Source organism: Hemibagrus wyckioides, linkage group LG10, assembly GCF_019097595.1.
Source record: "Hemibagrus wyckioides isolate EC202008001 linkage group LG10, SWU_Hwy_1.0, whole genome shotgun sequence".
In the NCBI taxonomy this organism is placed as follows: domain Eukaryota; kingdom Metazoa; phylum Chordata; class Actinopteri; order Siluriformes; family Bagridae; genus Hemibagrus; species Hemibagrus wyckioides.
The window spans coordinates 8,297,432-8,314,290 of NC_080719.1; the positions used below are offsets into that span (position 1 = coordinate 8,297,432).

The window sequence follows — 16,859 nt, forward strand, 5'->3', positions numbered from 1 at the left end:
AAGCTACATTGCAAGAATGTCTATTGTTAAAAGCACTATAGAATAAAATTTAATTGAATTAAATTCACAAAGCTGCACTGAAGCTGTTCTGTTGGCTTTCAAACCTTAAGTCATTTTATACTGTATATATCTATATATATTGTTGCTTTCACTCTAAATGCAGTATCTTTGAAGAATGCTTCATTTAAAACATATTGTTTTAGCCTGTGATTAATCCTGCCCTCATTCTCCTTATCCTCATTCTGAATGCAGCCCTGGACAGGATGTAGATGAGACACACAGCACAGATGGACAGAGGAAGTGTTGCGTCTGGGAACAGCTGTAGGCTTGTCGCCTTGGAGGTGCACTGTTTTTTAAAGAGCCATCCTCAGTCCTCAGTCCCACACCTCTCCATCGACACCGGAAGAGCAGCTGTGTTGCTGCAGGACGATTTACGCAATAAAAGTTCTCATTCAAGTTTACACAAATCATTCAAGCATCTCCGAGCTTGAATTTTCTGGAATCCGCATTCGGCTCAGTAGGAAGTCAAGATATTAAGTCTTACATTTCAGAGCGAAGTCCCACTGGGTTCAAATGCTTGACTTTGTTTACTGACCAGCAGCATTAAAAGAGCTACATGGTGAGAATGAGTTTACTGTCCTGCCTGTCTTATTTTTATCTCACCAGGGGATCTTCCTTGGAGGTGCTAATTACAATGTGATCTTTCCATCACCCACCTGTCTATCATTAGGATGTGTTGGGGTCGAGTTATTTAGATTTAGATTAAAAAGTCAAAGGCTAGCTGATATCAGGACTAAATAAATTCACAGAAGAATTTTTTTTTTAAATCTTTTTATTTATTTTTCCAAATTATTTTGCAATCAATAAATAACAAGTTGTAAAAATATAAATAAGGATATAAAATATTCGCTATTTACAAGCTTTACAGTATTAACAACATTGCACAAATGAATAGCCCTTCGGTAGAAATGTCCTTCATGGCAGTTAGCACTGTCCATAATAGCAGTATTGCTGCTGGGGGATCCAGTAATCCTGAGCTGGAGATGGAGGCAGACTGCTGCTCTCTGCATTCTGATGTACAAAAAAAAAAAAAGATTACATATTAGTCGTAATTAATAACAAGTCATGTGTTCGAAATAAGCAATTCTTATGAATTCTAATAAGCAATTCTTATGAAATTCTTAGGCAGAAATGAAAGACATTGTAATATTGAGTACATACCTGACAGTAAGGCATATTGAAGACCTCGTGTGTGGAGAAGCTTGGTGTTTGCGGAGCCACTTGGTTAAAGCTCTGTTCATAGAGCGCTGGCATGTTTGGAGGCTGCACTGGTGCTGAAGGACTCTCATGAGCCGCCTCTTCTTGGCCGAGCTCCAGCTGAGCCGACAGGTAGGAAATGTAATGGATGGTGAGACGCAGAGTCTCGATCTTGGTCAGCGTCTGTCCAGCAGGAGCCACTGATGGAGGCAGGTAGGTCCTGAGGTGGTGTAATGCTTTGGTCAGGTCCCTCATTCTGAGCTTCTCCCTTTCGCTCGCACTCTGGCGCTTCAGCCCAGGGAACTTCGACCGGGGTCGTCCGGTCTTTTTGGCCATTTTGCCGTTTTTCGTCTTTTCTTGATTGCTGTTGTTCTTCAGAGGGAAGATCTCTGGAAAGCCCTCCTGTCCTGTTCCGTAGTGGAATGTTGGTGGAGAGAAACAGCAGGAATCGATGGAGGAAGCCGGGGAGAGGCTGCTGCAGGCGCTGTAGTAGCCGGCGTCAGAAGCAGGGAGGCTTTGCTCCAAGAGGCCCTCACAGCCGAACAGAAACTCAGAGTTATCCTGAAGCTGGATAAGAGAGCTGGAGACATCCATGGTTGCTCGGAGTGAGGAAAGGTCTTGAAGAGAGGCTGTGTGTCCGACTGATGCTGGAGCAGTGTGGAGCTCTTGTATATATCCCCCATGAGGTGTGAGGTGGCACCTCTAGGAGCTGTTCTCAGGCCAGAGAGGAGAGGTGACACCACAGGCAGGGGGTCCATGGGAAAGGGCAACTCATCCAGGCTCAAGGCTGAGGTGTGAGCGCCACAAGAAACACCTAGCAACTGATCCTCACAACTAGGAAAATGTCTGAAATCACAAGTAACATCAGACAAAGTTATAAATATAAAAGACAAGGATATAATTATAAAACACACTATAGCTTCACTTTATTATTATTATTATTATTATTTACCTTTTCTAATTCATGTGGAGGATTTAAATGTCACAGTAATGGCAGGAATTATTTTTCAGGTGCCTGAATTATAGATGATACATGGCATGTACAGTTCAACATTCATTGCAGTAATTACAATAGGACCTGATCGATTTTTTAGTTATTATAATGATATCATGTTACTGTTGAGGAACAATTACTTTCACTTGCACACTCTGTCTTGCTTTAGCCTGATCTTATATCTCGTCCATAGTGTATATTCAGATTGTTGTACTATAAATTCTTGTCATTATGCCTATTGGTCCTATCGTGCACTGTGTACACAGTTCTGTCTTGGCTTGTGGTTCTGGAGCAGAGGTTCTCAAACGTTTTTAGACATGGACATCCCTCAATTGTAAAACAAATTCCCCAGACCCGCTCAGTACAGATTTATTGTCATGAACAGAATGTAACCTTTTAAGTATTTGGCTCACTATTAAAATGTGCACTAGAATATTTTGCCTATTTATAGGAGACAACAAACTTTTTATTCTGAACTTTTCACTGACAGGACTGATCAAATCCATGATCTCTTGTTGAGTTTTTGAGGTAAATGAATTTTTCTCAAGTGACCGGGTCAAACAGGATCATTAATAATATGTCTAATAATACTCAAGCAATCAAAAAACAAGCAAACCAACATGGGCTCATCAGATCCCACTGTTCTGGAGGAACGCTATTTTGTCATATTGTACTCTATAACTAAAAAAAATTACATGACATTGTTATCAGAAAGACTTGCATATTTAGTCTGTTAATCTCTGAATCTCTGGATTTTGTTAATATTAATATCATCATTATTATTAAAAACACCTAAGAATGTTGCTGCTCTGGCAAAGACCAACATGTTTCCCTAAATCACTGAATTCCGAATATGGAAGATGATTTTGTATTATTGTTTCTCCAAATGCAAAGAATTGACTGGTATTTAGGAACAGTTTCATTTTCCCAAAACATTTCCAGTGCAAATATTTTTTACTGTTAACTGCACTGCATTTTTCTGGTTTGAGATAAACGGTCATTTCTCGCTTTTCTAGCTTAGGAATCACAGATAAATGAGTATAAATGCTCTTATAAGCAACAGGACAGTCATAGATTTCACCTGCTATATTCTCTCTCTTTGCTCTTTCAGGTCCGGCCATTTCTCCGGCTTCTCATGTTCCTATTTTAGATCTGTAGTCACTTGGGATTGTCACATCAGTTGAAGGATTATTAACGTCTGGACAGTATTTTATAATATTCCATTACTATGACTTATATGCAGGTCATTAACGATCAGGAAAAACATTAGCTAACTGAACATTTCATTATGGCTGGAGTGGTAGTATCAAGGGTTCCTTTAGTAAATATATTTTCTTTATGGGTGCATGTAGCGTACGTTTATAAAAAGATAAATTCTACACATTTTTAAACATAGTGTTTAGTGTTATCTATTTTTATAAAGAACCTTTGCTCGTCCAATTTTTAGCTCTAGTGGAAATTCTCTCTTTGTATTTGTGTCTGATCCATATTACTTTATAAATAGGATTCAGATAGGTTTATACTATTACATTACACTATTCTTAAATTGTGTTGTAAGCGTTTCAGCTTGCGATATAATTGTGGAGACTCAAGCGGTTAAGGCTCTGGGTTTTTGATCAGAAGGTTGAGGTTCAAGCCCCAGCACTGCTGAATAAATCCCTTAACCCTCCTTGCTCCAGGGACACTGCATCATGACTGACCCTGTGCTCTGACCCCATGGGTCAATGATGCATCACTGTGTTCATGATGTATCATTGAGTTGTGTATTTTTTGTCTGTAATTGAAATGTAAGACCATTCTTACAAAGCAGAAAATTCTTGATAATTGTTCAATTAACAACAGGGTGGCTAAATGGTAAGATCAGCTCTTGTAAACAAGCCTTATCTAACACATCATGGTTGCCACTCAGAACTCCAGAACCGTTACGCTCTGAACGTAAACCCTGTGCGAACTGTTGTGGTGGGAACGTGGATTAAAGTGGTGGAGCAGGTCGCTGTGAGTCATTCCCACAAACTAAAGTGTCACATTTGACTCCTTGTTACTTAGAGAACACACGCGGCACATGCTTTCCCATTCCCAATCTACCCCCTTAACCAACCCCACCCCTCCGCTCATCGACCACCACCTTTAAAAAAAAAAGAAACAGCAAAAATGTGTCTCTTTAGTTCTCTTAGATACACACAATAACGTCTCTATGTATATTTTAAACAAAAACATGCATGTTGAATATAATTGAAAAACTTTATTTATAATTATTACAGTAATATCTACATATTTATAGAAGACATCTTGCTCTGATTTAGCCAAAAGAAAATTTCTCAAAAACAAAAAAATTCTGAATAAAAATCAAACAGAAATTGTAAAATCCCTTCTTTTATGAAAAATACATTACATTTCTTTCAGTGAATTTTGCTTTAAATACACATAACCTCTTCCTTTCCCCAAGTCTCGGGTGTGAAGTGGCACCTCAGGACCTTCGAACAGGTGTGAACTAAAGTGGGATTAAGCTCCCACAACATTTCCACGCTCCTACAAAAAAAAAAAAAAAAAATCCCTGAAAGTGACCTAAAATATTTGGTAAAATATTTGTAGTTAAATGTAATCTAGATAGAAAAAAAACCCTCACAATGACAAGGTGTGAGCTGTTAATTCAGAGATCCCTTCAAATGTTATTTAACACACGTGATTATGAGTTAATTAACACGTCAGCACTACTGATTCATGTCTTTAAATGCTGGCTTCGCCTCTGAAGATAAAAGAGTCCTGTGTGTGTATTGGGATTAGGCTTTGCACATCAAATGCCATCGCCTGCTCAGCGCCAAAACAAACTAATTACTTCAAATCCCGTCATTCACACCGCCATGTTCTATGCATTTGAAATGCGACCCTCTCACTTGAGGACAACGTTAGTGTGGGAGATGGTGGATGTGGGGCGTAGGGGACGGGTTCGTGGCTAGACACGGCAGTGTGAAGAAGCTTTTCACATTCAGTTAAGCCTCATTAGTTACAATAAGCTTCTCTTAGCTATGACTGAATACACATCACACACGGTCAGAATAAAACTTTTTACCCTCAAAGATCTATCTTTAACCTGTTAGAGTTTCTTTGTAAAAGTATAAAGATACATACCGAAGGTACAAAATGTGCCCTTGATGGTATGACAAGGAAAAATACCTTTATTTCAGACAGTCTGTGATGTGTAATGGTGATGGTATCACCATATCAGCAAGTGGTTTCTTTGCTTGTAAAAGTACAGAGGCTAGTTTTTCGGAGGCGAACTCAAATGCTAGTTTTCCATGCGTGATTTATTGTCATGGGGGGGAAAAAACCCTGATTTGCATTTTAATTATTTTCCCTTGTTCCATTGTTACTGAATAGTAAAAAAAAAGGAAAAACAAGTGGTTAAAGCTAGTAAACAGAATGCTAGAAATCAGACAAAGAAGCTATAGCGAGCTTTTCCGGGTAGGTGGAACAAATTAGTACAGCAGGTTAAGATTTGCTGTAGAGAAAACACTTTAGAAATCAAAAACCATTTCTGCAGTTTCTGAAAGGCATGTAGAGTTAAAACTAGCTATTTCCTAAAATTCTAACATCGCTATAGTTACCTTTAAAAAAAGACAGATTTCGAACTATTTCATCTAAACACATTTCATAACTGTACTTTGTAGTTCATCTAATACATTTCCATTTAGAACATTGTATGTTATTATTCAGCCCTGATTGATTACACCTCACATATCAATCAAATCCGAGGACAAATGCAGTCAAATTCCACTTTAATTTCTCTCTTTGGAATGAGTAGAGATCAAAATATCATTTTTTCCCCCTAAATCCTATTTGTAATACAAATTAAAATGTGTGTTTTAGCATGTTGCTTCTAGGTCTACAGAAGTACTCTTCAGCGTATTTTAGCTATGTGATTAAAAACTGATAAGAAAGCAAACACAGACTGAACAAAACTGAACAAACAAACAAACAAACCTAGCTCTCTAATAGAAAGGTCAGTGATTCATTAGTCGATGAATGTGTTAAACCAAATTGAAAGTTAGTTTTTTTTTTTGCAGTACTGTTTACACTTTACATCTTATGCATCTTCTTTTTTTGCTTTGAATTCGTAGACACTGTACAAGTCAGAATCAACTTTACTGGCCAGGTTTATTGACAAGTATGAGGAATTAGCTAACTCTCAATTCTTCAAATGGATTTAGAAGCAGTACTAGAAATAGTAACTAATATGCACAAAAGTCTTACAGCACATACGGACAGGTGATAAGTTACAGGAATAACAAATTAGGGACGCAGTTGGCCTCCAGTTTAGTATCATTGGCATCAACTTCCGACGTCTTGGCTGATGAACTAGGAGCTATGACATTTCTGGCATCAACTTGGTATGCTAGTAAATTTGGTATGCATGATGCTAAAGAGAAGTGTTAATCATGTGGGATAAGTGGAAAATTGATCTGTTTCTCTGACGTGGGACGCTAAATGCTAAAAGTGAAGTGTATCCACATGTTTGTAGGAGTGTATGTGCAGGATGCATGCTTCATTTCTGAACTTTTCCCCACAGACCCAACTCCTCCAGTCCATCTGTTTAGCTAATCATCCAGAATGTTATCATTGGATAAGGTGTGTTAGGACCAGGGAACACTTCTAACTTTGCAGGATAGCAGGGTTCCAGGACATCAGACACCAACGCAGCATTTTTACAATCATAGAAAAGCATTTGGCAAAACGTATAGATATACAACTAGCGCAGTATTATGGTTATAAGTCTGGGAAAGTCCTCGATAACAACTCTTTAAAAGCATGCCAAAAGATATGATGTCTAAACCTGAGATTTATAAGCAGTGTGCTCTTTGTTCCTACACTAAACACAAGACCAGTCCAGCAACAAGAACAACGTTCCAGTTTTTTGTTTGGCAAAAGAGTAAGAACAGGATTAGAAAATTCCTGTAAAAGCAATTTATTAAAAAAAAAAATATATATATATATATATCATGTTATACCTTGACGTAGAGAAAAAAAACAATGTAGGACAAAGAAACTATTCTGCAATGACCTTTGAGAGGCTCTTTTAACTGCACTGATTGTATCTTATAAGCTATATAGACAGATCAAGCATAACATTATGACCACCTGCCTAATATTGTGTTGGTCACCCTTTTGCTGCCAAAACATCCCAGAACCATCGAGGCGTGGATTCCACTAGACCCCTGAAGGTGTGCTGTGGTATCTGGCACAAAGATGTTAGCAGCAGATCCTTTAAGTCCTGTAAGTTGCTAGGTGGAGACCCCCTTAAAGGATACCTTCAAGACTTACAGGACTTAAAGGATACTTTTAATAAACGTTGACCACTGCAGACTGCGAACACCCCACAAGAGTGTTCTGATCCAGTGGTCTAGCCATAACAATTTGGCCTTTGTCAAAACTCGCTCAAATCCTTACGCTTGCCCATTGTTCCTGCTTCTAACACATCAACTTTAAGGACAAAAACGTTCACTTGCTGCCTAATATATCCCACCCACTAACAGGTGCCATGATGAGGAGATAATCAGTGTTGTTCACTTCACCTGGCAGTGTTCATAATGTGATGCCTGATCGGTGCGCTCTCCTACCACCACCACCAACAAAAACAACAACAAAACCCACACAAAAAAGACCAAAATATGCAACCGAGTCACATAATTTGAATTATGCCATGTCTTAAAACCCATACAAGCATAGTAAACAATTCATGCCATAATACTTGCATAATACTTCAGTGTTATAAAAGAAATTCAAAACAAAGCAGTGCGACTGTGAATTACACATGTATTTATAATAGTTCACTTATATTACAATAGTTTATATTAGGGCTACTGTGTTATGTAGAACTACTGCATTGGCACTAAAAAGTAACGCAGAGTTAATAGCAGCACAGTGATCTGACTGTGGATTGTTAATGCTTTGTATATTAGTGTTCTGGCGCCATCTTCCGGTCAAAACACTGTTTCCCACTTAATTCTATTTAACTATTGAATTTAGAGAAAACGTTGAAACGGGAGAAATGCAGCCACACGACCTGGTCATTATAATACAAAGGGCGTTTTACATCAACTGGTTAGATGACCATGCAAAACAATTCTCATATCACACTAACATCAGCCGAGAGAGAGAGAGAGAGAGAGAGAGAGAAAAGAAGAGAGAGAGAGAGAGAGAGAGAGAGACTCTTTGAACCGGCTCTTTTTCACAGGATGTATTTTTTTATTGTACCATTCTGAATAAACTCTAGACTTGTTAGTGAAAATGCAGCAGATCTATCTATCTATCTATCTATCTATCTATCTATCTATCTATCTATCTATCCGTCCGTCCGTCCGTCCGTCCGTCCGTCTGTCTGTCTATCTATCTATCTATCTATCTATCTATCTATCTATCTATCTATCTATCTATCTATCTATCAGTCTGTCTGTCTGTCTGTTTGTCTGTCTGTCTCTATCCATCTGTCTGTCTGTCTGACTCTATCTATCTATCTATCTATCTATCTATCTATCTATCTATCTATCTATCTATCTATCTATCTATCTATCTATCTATCGGGTGCGTCCCAAAGTCTCCATAGGGGAAATTAACATTTTTAGCGAAATGTAACTATATTCATAAACCATCCACTTCATGCCATTTCTTTGTAAACACACAGAGCCATGGCTCCCGAATTTTGGCTCCCCGATTGGCAGCAGGGTCATGTGTTCCTGTTCCTGTTCAAGTCAGTCAGCTTCTCTATACAGCCATGGGAATGATTTCAGTATGTTCTTTTTTGCAAAGGCATTCTTTAAGGCTATCTAAAAAACAACAACAACAAAAAGTATGAAAAATTTTGGGATGTGTTTTTTTTTTTTTTTTTTTTTTTTGCTAAGGTAAATTTCCCCTATGTATGGAGTCTTTTGGGACTTCCTGTATTCATATAAAGACTGAATTACTGAATTATCTGGATTTTTTTTTATTGCTGAGCTGAGCTGAACTATGAAGTGCCTGAATTCCCATAGGAGGAACAGATTTTCAGCAACACAACTTTTTTGCTTGATAAAACTTTCAAGGAACACATTCCCCCAGCTTCACTGCTTCAGTATTGCTTCAGAATGTAAGTGCAATCAGGTGCTTTCTCAGTACTTAACAAACCTTAAAACCTTAGAATTTATATAAATTAAAAAAAAAAAAAAGTCAGGATTATTTAGTTAAAATACAGGCTTTATTATAAATACATATTAAATATAATTTTGTATTTATTTTGTATTTACAACAGACAGGAAGATAACATACATATTTATATAAATTAGTATAAAAATTAAATTATTGTCTAAAATCTAGAATCTAAAGCTACAGTCTTAAACATTCATTTTAATGGACAGCATGTTTGATAATATGGAGGAGTCCATCAGTTTCGGTGTGCCAGTGAGTTTGGTGGTAGACAGTACTGCAGTGTTCAGCTCCAAAAGGCTGGAGGTACGAGCTGATAGCCGTAAACCTGGAACAGAGAGCAGACAGGATATTAGAGATAATACGGAACAAAACTGCTTCTGATACAGCAAGGTTTAAAATCAAGAACAGTATTAGATTTATTTTGATCACTTCTTCAACAGTGCAAGAATCTAAAGCTATTTCAAGCTGAGACACTTTTCTCTGAGTTATAGTAGTAGAGGAAATAGAATTGTGTTTTAATAGACAATCACTAATGAGTGATAACTGATTAACATTGCCCTCATACCTGACAGGACTGTGTGAACTGAGCACACTGCTGTTGCTGAAAAGTGTTTGTCTCTGGGCTGTAGATCTGATCCGTCCCTGGCTCTGAGAGCTGTGTGCTGTACTGACTCATGTCCACTCCTTGCTCTGAGTACTCCAAACTGCTCTCAGTCTGATGCTGTTCTGTATAATCACCATATCCGTGGCCCTCTGCCCATTCTGCGCTCGTAGATCTGCACTGAAAGTAGCCCAGAATTTCTGGAGAGGTTCTCCATCCATCCCCGGTGCTCATCTGCTTTCTCTGAGACAGATATTCTTCACTGAGCCCGAGCTGAGCTGAAAGGTACGAGATGTAGCGAATGGTGAGGCGCAGAGTCTCGATCTTGGTCAGAGTCTGTCCGACAGGAGCCACTGATGGAGGCAGGTAGGTCCTGAGATGATGGAGAGCTTTGGTTAGGTCCCTCATTCTAAGCTTCTCTTTCTCGCTGGCGTTCTGACGCTGCTCGCTCGGGTTCTTCAGCCTGGATCTCCGTGTCCTCCTGGCCGCAAGGCCTGACGGAGAACCGGGCGCTTTGGTCAGTCTGGAGGTGGCTTTGTGAAGCTTGGTGAGCTTGGGTTGGTAAGACGGAGAGCAGTTGAGGTCCATGGAAGGTGCTGGAGAGACAGTGTCAGGGGAGGAGATGCTGTAGAGCTCAGAGTCAGAGCTCGGGCTGCTCCACCGGCCGTGAGGATGGTGGATGACACTGGGAGTATCCATACTCGAGAGCTGGAAAGTGAATAAAGGCACAAGCAGTAAGCTGGAAGTTTGGAGAGCAACTGAAGCTGGAAGGTTTTTATGCTGGAAGGTTAGAGAGAGAATGAAGGCAGGACCTGGAGGCTGGAGGTTTTTATGCTGGACTCTGAGGTGTGAGTTGACACCTCTGCAGCCTCCATGCAGCAGGACTCTGTGTGGGAAAGAGCTGAGGAAGGCTGCAGGAGTGGAGGTGTGAATTCTGACTCCTCTTCTAAACAACAACCCAGCCCAGTTCAACACTCAGACTGAATTCACTTCTTTTAATATTTTAATATAAAACCTATGTCTATGTATGTGTTTATGCTTTCTCTCTGTGTGTGTTTTTTAAATGTTGTTTAGAATTGCAAATATTTTCATGGCTGAATTTGTTTATGAATAATCTTTTAAAAACTATCAGTATTTACTGCATTACAATACTTTCAGAATTTTTAAAAAATATATTTAAGTATCTCAAAAAGTCCCGAAAATTTTTTAAAGAAATAAAATATAAAAAAACTAATTCTTCCTCATTCTATTTTTAAATTAAAAATAAAAAAAAATCACAAATCTATAAGCTGAAATAGAAACATCAGAAAAGCCATAATAATTCCTGAGCTTTTAAGTTGTATTTCAAAGTCTAAGCAGAATTCTTGACCTTAATGAAGTTTAGTTATGCTTAATAACCTCCATTAGTGCGTTACACTTGAGGTGTGACATTTACACTGAATAGCGATCAGGGCGTCTCCACATCTATGAGTCAAGTAGCCATTGACACTGAAGCTGTGAAAATGCAGCGTGCTTGGTCAGTCACGCTCAGAATATCTCTACCTTACTTCATGTACTAGCTCAGCCCGTTGAACCTGACCAGGAGAGCATTATATTACACAGCGGGTGACATGCAGCGCTTAATATTTATGATTATTGCTGTTATCGCTTCCGATTATAATTCTAATCCTGAAGGGCAATTTGTCCATTTTGGAAGTAAAAGCTTGGATGAAAAATGCATGCTTTTAATCACGTTATTGGTTGGTGAAAATTTTAAGCACATTTGAGTCATATTTCATACATAAAATGAATCTAAAACTATCTAACATTCAGGGGCTGGAAAATTTATCCCCTCCAGGACTGTGTGCAGACATTAACAAAAAAAATCAGGCAAATTCTGCAGTATTCGAAGGAGCTTGCGGATTTGGGCCAAGACACGTTGTTAAAGTCATCAAAACTCACGTTAAGCCAAATCCTCTTTGATTTCTGTGTGTTCAACATGAGTATGTATCTTTACTGCGAGGAGTTTAAAAGAAAAATCCTGTGTTTACAATTTCATCAAAGTAGTTTTATCTTCTTCTTCTTTCGGCTTTTCCCTTCACGGGTCGCCACAGCGAATCATCTCTCTCCACCTATCCCTATCTTCTGCATCCTCAACACTTGCACCCACTAGCTTCATATCCTCATTTATTCCATCCATATACCTCCTCTTTGGCCTTCCTCTTTGCCTCCTGCCTGGCAGCTCCATGTCCAACATTCTCCTACCAATATACTCACTCTCCCTCCTCTGAACATGTCCAAACCATCTTAATCTGTCCTCCCTAACTCTGTCCCCCAAATGTCCAACATGAGCTGTCCTCGTTCCTAATCCTGTCCAACCTTCTCACTCCCAAAGAGAACCTCAACATCTTCAGCCCTTCTACCTCCAGCTCTGACTCCTGTCTCTTCCTCAGTGACGTCAAAGTAGTTTACTCTGAAAACCTGGAGAGACTAAAAGATCAAAAATCAAACTAAAACTTTTAGCTCTTAGCCGATACTTCTGACGATAATGCACATTAAAACAATTATGTAGATGTAAAATATATGTAAATAAAACCATTTTAGTGATGGTGTCTGTTTACTTTGTCAGGTTTTATTAGCTTTAACTTTACACAGTCTTAGAAAAGGGACAGTGTATGTAGCACAACAGATGTGGATAATGAAAAAAAAAAAAAAAAATTTAGCAAAAAGCCAGACCAGGATCACGGTCACGGTTAATTGTGTGATAGAATCAGCTAAAAGAGTTCCTTAGGAAACTCTGTGCTTGTGAAGAAAAAGTCCAGGTTTATTCATGTATTCACTTACACAGCCAGGCAGATGTACAGATATAACACACTGATTCGGAGAATTACATCAGACGACTGATGTAGAAAGAAGGGTCCCTAGATATATAATGTTGCTTGTTGTAGAAAGGACATTATTTATAACACTCCTCAATGAGGATGGGTTTCCTTCTGAGTCTGATTTCTTCCTCATATCATCTCATCTTTGCCGCAATTGCCTCAGGCTGGTTCTTTATGAATAAATATTAATTTCATTTAAAACTTTATAATTTGTATTCTGAATTTTTATATTTCTATAAAGCCGCCTTTAAAGATGTCCATTGTTGAAACTGCTATACAGATCAAATTGAATTGAATTGAATTTTACCTTTTTAGGTTAATAACATTTTCTTACTCTTATTTAGGGAATTTAAACACACCATGATATGAAGACTTTACTAACATGAGACTAAAGTAAAGAAGTCACAGGTAATGAGTAAAGGAAGCAGTTAAGATTCTCAGTGACCCGACCAAACCATGTAGTGAACTAACTCTGACCTATGCTGAAAGGGTCAAGCAGAAAGGCCCAGCGACTCTCACGCTTCTCACACGTCCAGCCTCAGTTTTCCCGAAGTTTTCAGCAGCACTGGTGAATCTGAAGACCTGTTCATCTGTGCAAGTCATTTTTTTTTTTTTCAGGAATGGTCCTCAGCCTCTCTCTCTCTCGCAGGAAGGGTGAGAGAACGCTGAGGCGATTCAGTGTCGTGTTGGGTTTGACACCTCCATGTTTTGGAGGGAAAAGTGAAGCTGGCACCTGTGTGTGTCTTTCCAGTTTTATCTTTCCTTCAGCAGCTCATGGCAGCAGTCCTGGGTCAACACACCAGCTAAATGGCCAGGCACATGTGAAACATGTCTATCCATGTTTGTATATCACTTAGAACTGAGATTTAATACTGTAAATATAAGGCAATTACAGGCAGCTTAAAAACTACCAGGTCTGTGCACTGATACTTGGTCCCATAATGCAATGAATACTCAGAGCTGAAATGAGGAATAAAACACTACAAGGTGGACTGTTACAGGAAAATAATACACTCTGCGGTGAGGTGATGCAGTCTGATACAAAGCAGATTTATTCCTCTTATGCCACTGCACAACAATTACCATCACCTATGTTTTATTGGTGCTCCTTTCTGCCAGAATGGAAATCGGACATTTTCAATCAGTACAAACAAATATAAACAAATTTTAGTGGCCTAGTGGTTTCAGTGGTTGATCTTAATGCTTTCACATTTTTGATGCTCATGAACAAGCACTTGGGACATCTCAGAGAGCAGAAATTGGTTTGATATCACCATTCATACGCTATTACATATCATAATACATAAAACTACAAATGAAAGACTACAAATTCTTAAAGTACAGGATGTACTGTTTCATATGAGTCTTTAACGTCCACTGTGGAGTGTGACATGATGAAGAAATTTAATGCTAAACATGGACACAACCAAAACTGCCACAAATTGGTAAAAAGAGTTAATCACCGACACTGGAGACTCCTTCCATAAATGCTAAATAAACATCTTTTGACAGAAAACTTCACTCCATCAACGAGTACATGTTAATCCGTTTATGTGGAGCATCGGCCGAGTGCACTCCTGTCTGCCAAGCGCCTGTGTAAGCTGTTACTATGGAAAAGATAATGTACCGGAACCAGCATGATAAGATCGACTTCACAGCCAATGTTACTTGGTGTCGCTATAGAACATTCAACACCATCTGACCAATCAGAGTGGAGAATTTAACAGGTATAGAAACGAACAAACAAACACGCAAACTAGCTACATCTATATCTACATCCATACACACACACACACACACAAACAAATTTGTTTATACTGATTGAAAATGTCTGATAAGTGGTTTTCCAGTCTGTCTGAATGCCAGTGTACTGGTAAAAAGGGTTAAATTGTCAGCATGTTACTGACTTAAAGCATACTACAATGAAAGTGAGGGAAAATATGGGAGTTATAAGCATTAGGAAAAATATAAGTCTGGACTTGCTGCCATGTCCCTTATATTTTAAGGGGATAATTAACACAGCTTTTATTTCACCTTCCATCCAGACACGTTTCCACCCTCAGATACTGCTAACGATTATGGTTATGATTATTTTCATGCTTGTTTCAGAGCATCTCTGCCTAGCACCATTAAAGCCTCAGCAGAGCATGTAATCCTCAGTAACCTTGTGAGACCTCGTGCTGACCGCTGCTCCTGTGGGAAGTTGGGAATGTGTGTGTGTGCGGCATTTTACACCCGAGGTGTGAAGCAAAACAAGCTCTTCTCATGCTTCTATTTCATTTTCTCCGGTGATGAACTTTCATGTACTTTAGAAACTTTTGAACTGTAGATAATTAGTTTAGTTGCTGTCAGGTTTTTATTTGTCTCTTTTTATGATTCCATGTTTTTCAACAAAGCCCGAATGACGTTATTCTTCTACATTTACAGCGATTATGAGACGCTGTTATGCAGAACGTTGAAGCGGAAAAGGCGTATCTTCGTTCTGTTCCAAGCAAACTAGTCTAATAATCGCTCGGGGCTAAAACCCTGTTAGATAGAAGTCAGTGTGAGAGGTAGTGCAGTAATAAGAGTAATAAAAGTCTTTTGCCTTTATATTCCTTCCGTTCTCAGCAATGAGACCTTGTTAAACCCTTTGAGATTTCCCCATGTACTTTTCTCACTTCTGTGACTCTCATTAGGTTTACTGTAGTTTAGGATAATTCCTAACACACTGATGAACTTAATAATAAGCGGAGACATTAAAGGGTTAAATCTTACTCTATTTTGATAACGTACATCTATCTATAGTTGAACATCTAACTGTAATGGTGGTAAGAAGACTAAAATATATATAAAAACTATTGTTAAACTGGATATCTAGATCTCATTTCACACCTCGGCTCAAATAAACAGCCTGAGGCTGAAGTGTGATTTGTTCACGCGTGTGTGCTGCTGTGTTTTTCCACCTGCTGACTCTCTCTCTCTCTCTCTCTCTCTCTCTCTCTCTTACACACACACACACACACACACACAGGCAAAATAAGAGTCAAACTTTAGGTTCTTCATTTTTATATCTGAAAAACATAAAGTAGTTTTAATAATATTTTTAAACATGAAATATAAAAACAGTAAAGTGAGCTGTTTTTTCTTCATATTTTCACATTCCTACAAACTGTTCCATCTTTACATATTGTATAGTGGTTCAAAACTGGATAGAACCGATCAGCGATGACTTTTCTCATGACACCTAGTCCAGATCTGTTGTACATACATCTTAGATCTCCATCACATATTTATTAAAAACCATAAAAGTAAGTCAGCCCTATTGACAGAATAAACAGAAAGAAAGAATAACTGTAACTGTATGGGAATAATTGATATAGGAAATGAAGTATATTGGTATTACCTGATGTCACACATTAGGAGCAATTAAGCAGTAACAAAATGTTTGTAATATAAAGGCATGAACAAGGATTGGTACTACAAAGACAAGGTGGAACATATGTAGTGTGTAGTATTGGCTATTGTGTGAGTACAGTAAAATAAAATATGTTGTTCTATTTTTTTCCTAGAAATTCTGTAGAAATGACGATATAGATGAAAGTAAAAGCATTATATGGTAGGATTGTCATGCAGAAGCATTTGTGTCACTTTTCATGTACTAAAGCTGTGATGCAGTCATACTTTTATACTTCAACTCTTGGCACAATAACCAGTCCTGTCCTCCACATTGGTGGAAAATAAAGCTTATTATTGATGTTTTTTTGGATTTTAGATGTTCATTGGAACAAAAATGCTTTGTGCATCAATCATACATCCAGAACAAAATGACTGCCTTTATAACCCGACTTTTTATATTCATATAAGAAACTGATACGCAATAAAACAGAAATTCAACTGATCACAATACGCACATGCAAATATACACCGATCAGGCATAACATTATGACCACCTGCCTAATATTGTGTTGGTCCCCGTTTTGCTGCC

At 38.4% G+C, this 16,859-nt stretch overlaps 2 protein-coding genes across 2 annotated transcripts; both read right to left on the reverse strand.

Moving 5' to 3' along the window:
- Positions 1-984: 984 nt before the first annotated feature.
- Positions 985-1,851, reverse strand: mespaa (mesoderm posterior aa). Its single transcript, XM_058401308.1, has 2 exons — positions 1,222-1,851; positions 985-1,071 (listed from the first exon to the last, which is right to left on the reverse strand). Exons 1-2 carry the CDS (start codon positions 1,849-1,851, stop codon positions 985-987), a joined length of 717 nt encoding a protein of 238 aa, XP_058257291.1.
- A 7,862-nt stretch (positions 1,852-9,713) lies between these two features.
- Positions 9,714-10,730, reverse strand: mespba (mesoderm posterior ba). The gene is made up of 2 exons (XM_058401309.1): positions 9,996-10,730; positions 9,714-9,755 (listed from the first exon to the last, which is right to left on the reverse strand). The coding sequence occupies exons 1-2, from the start codon at positions 10,728-10,730 to the stop codon at positions 9,714-9,716; spliced, it is 777 nt and encodes a 258-aa protein (XP_058257292.1).
- Positions 10,731-16,859: the final 6,129 nt, after the last annotated feature.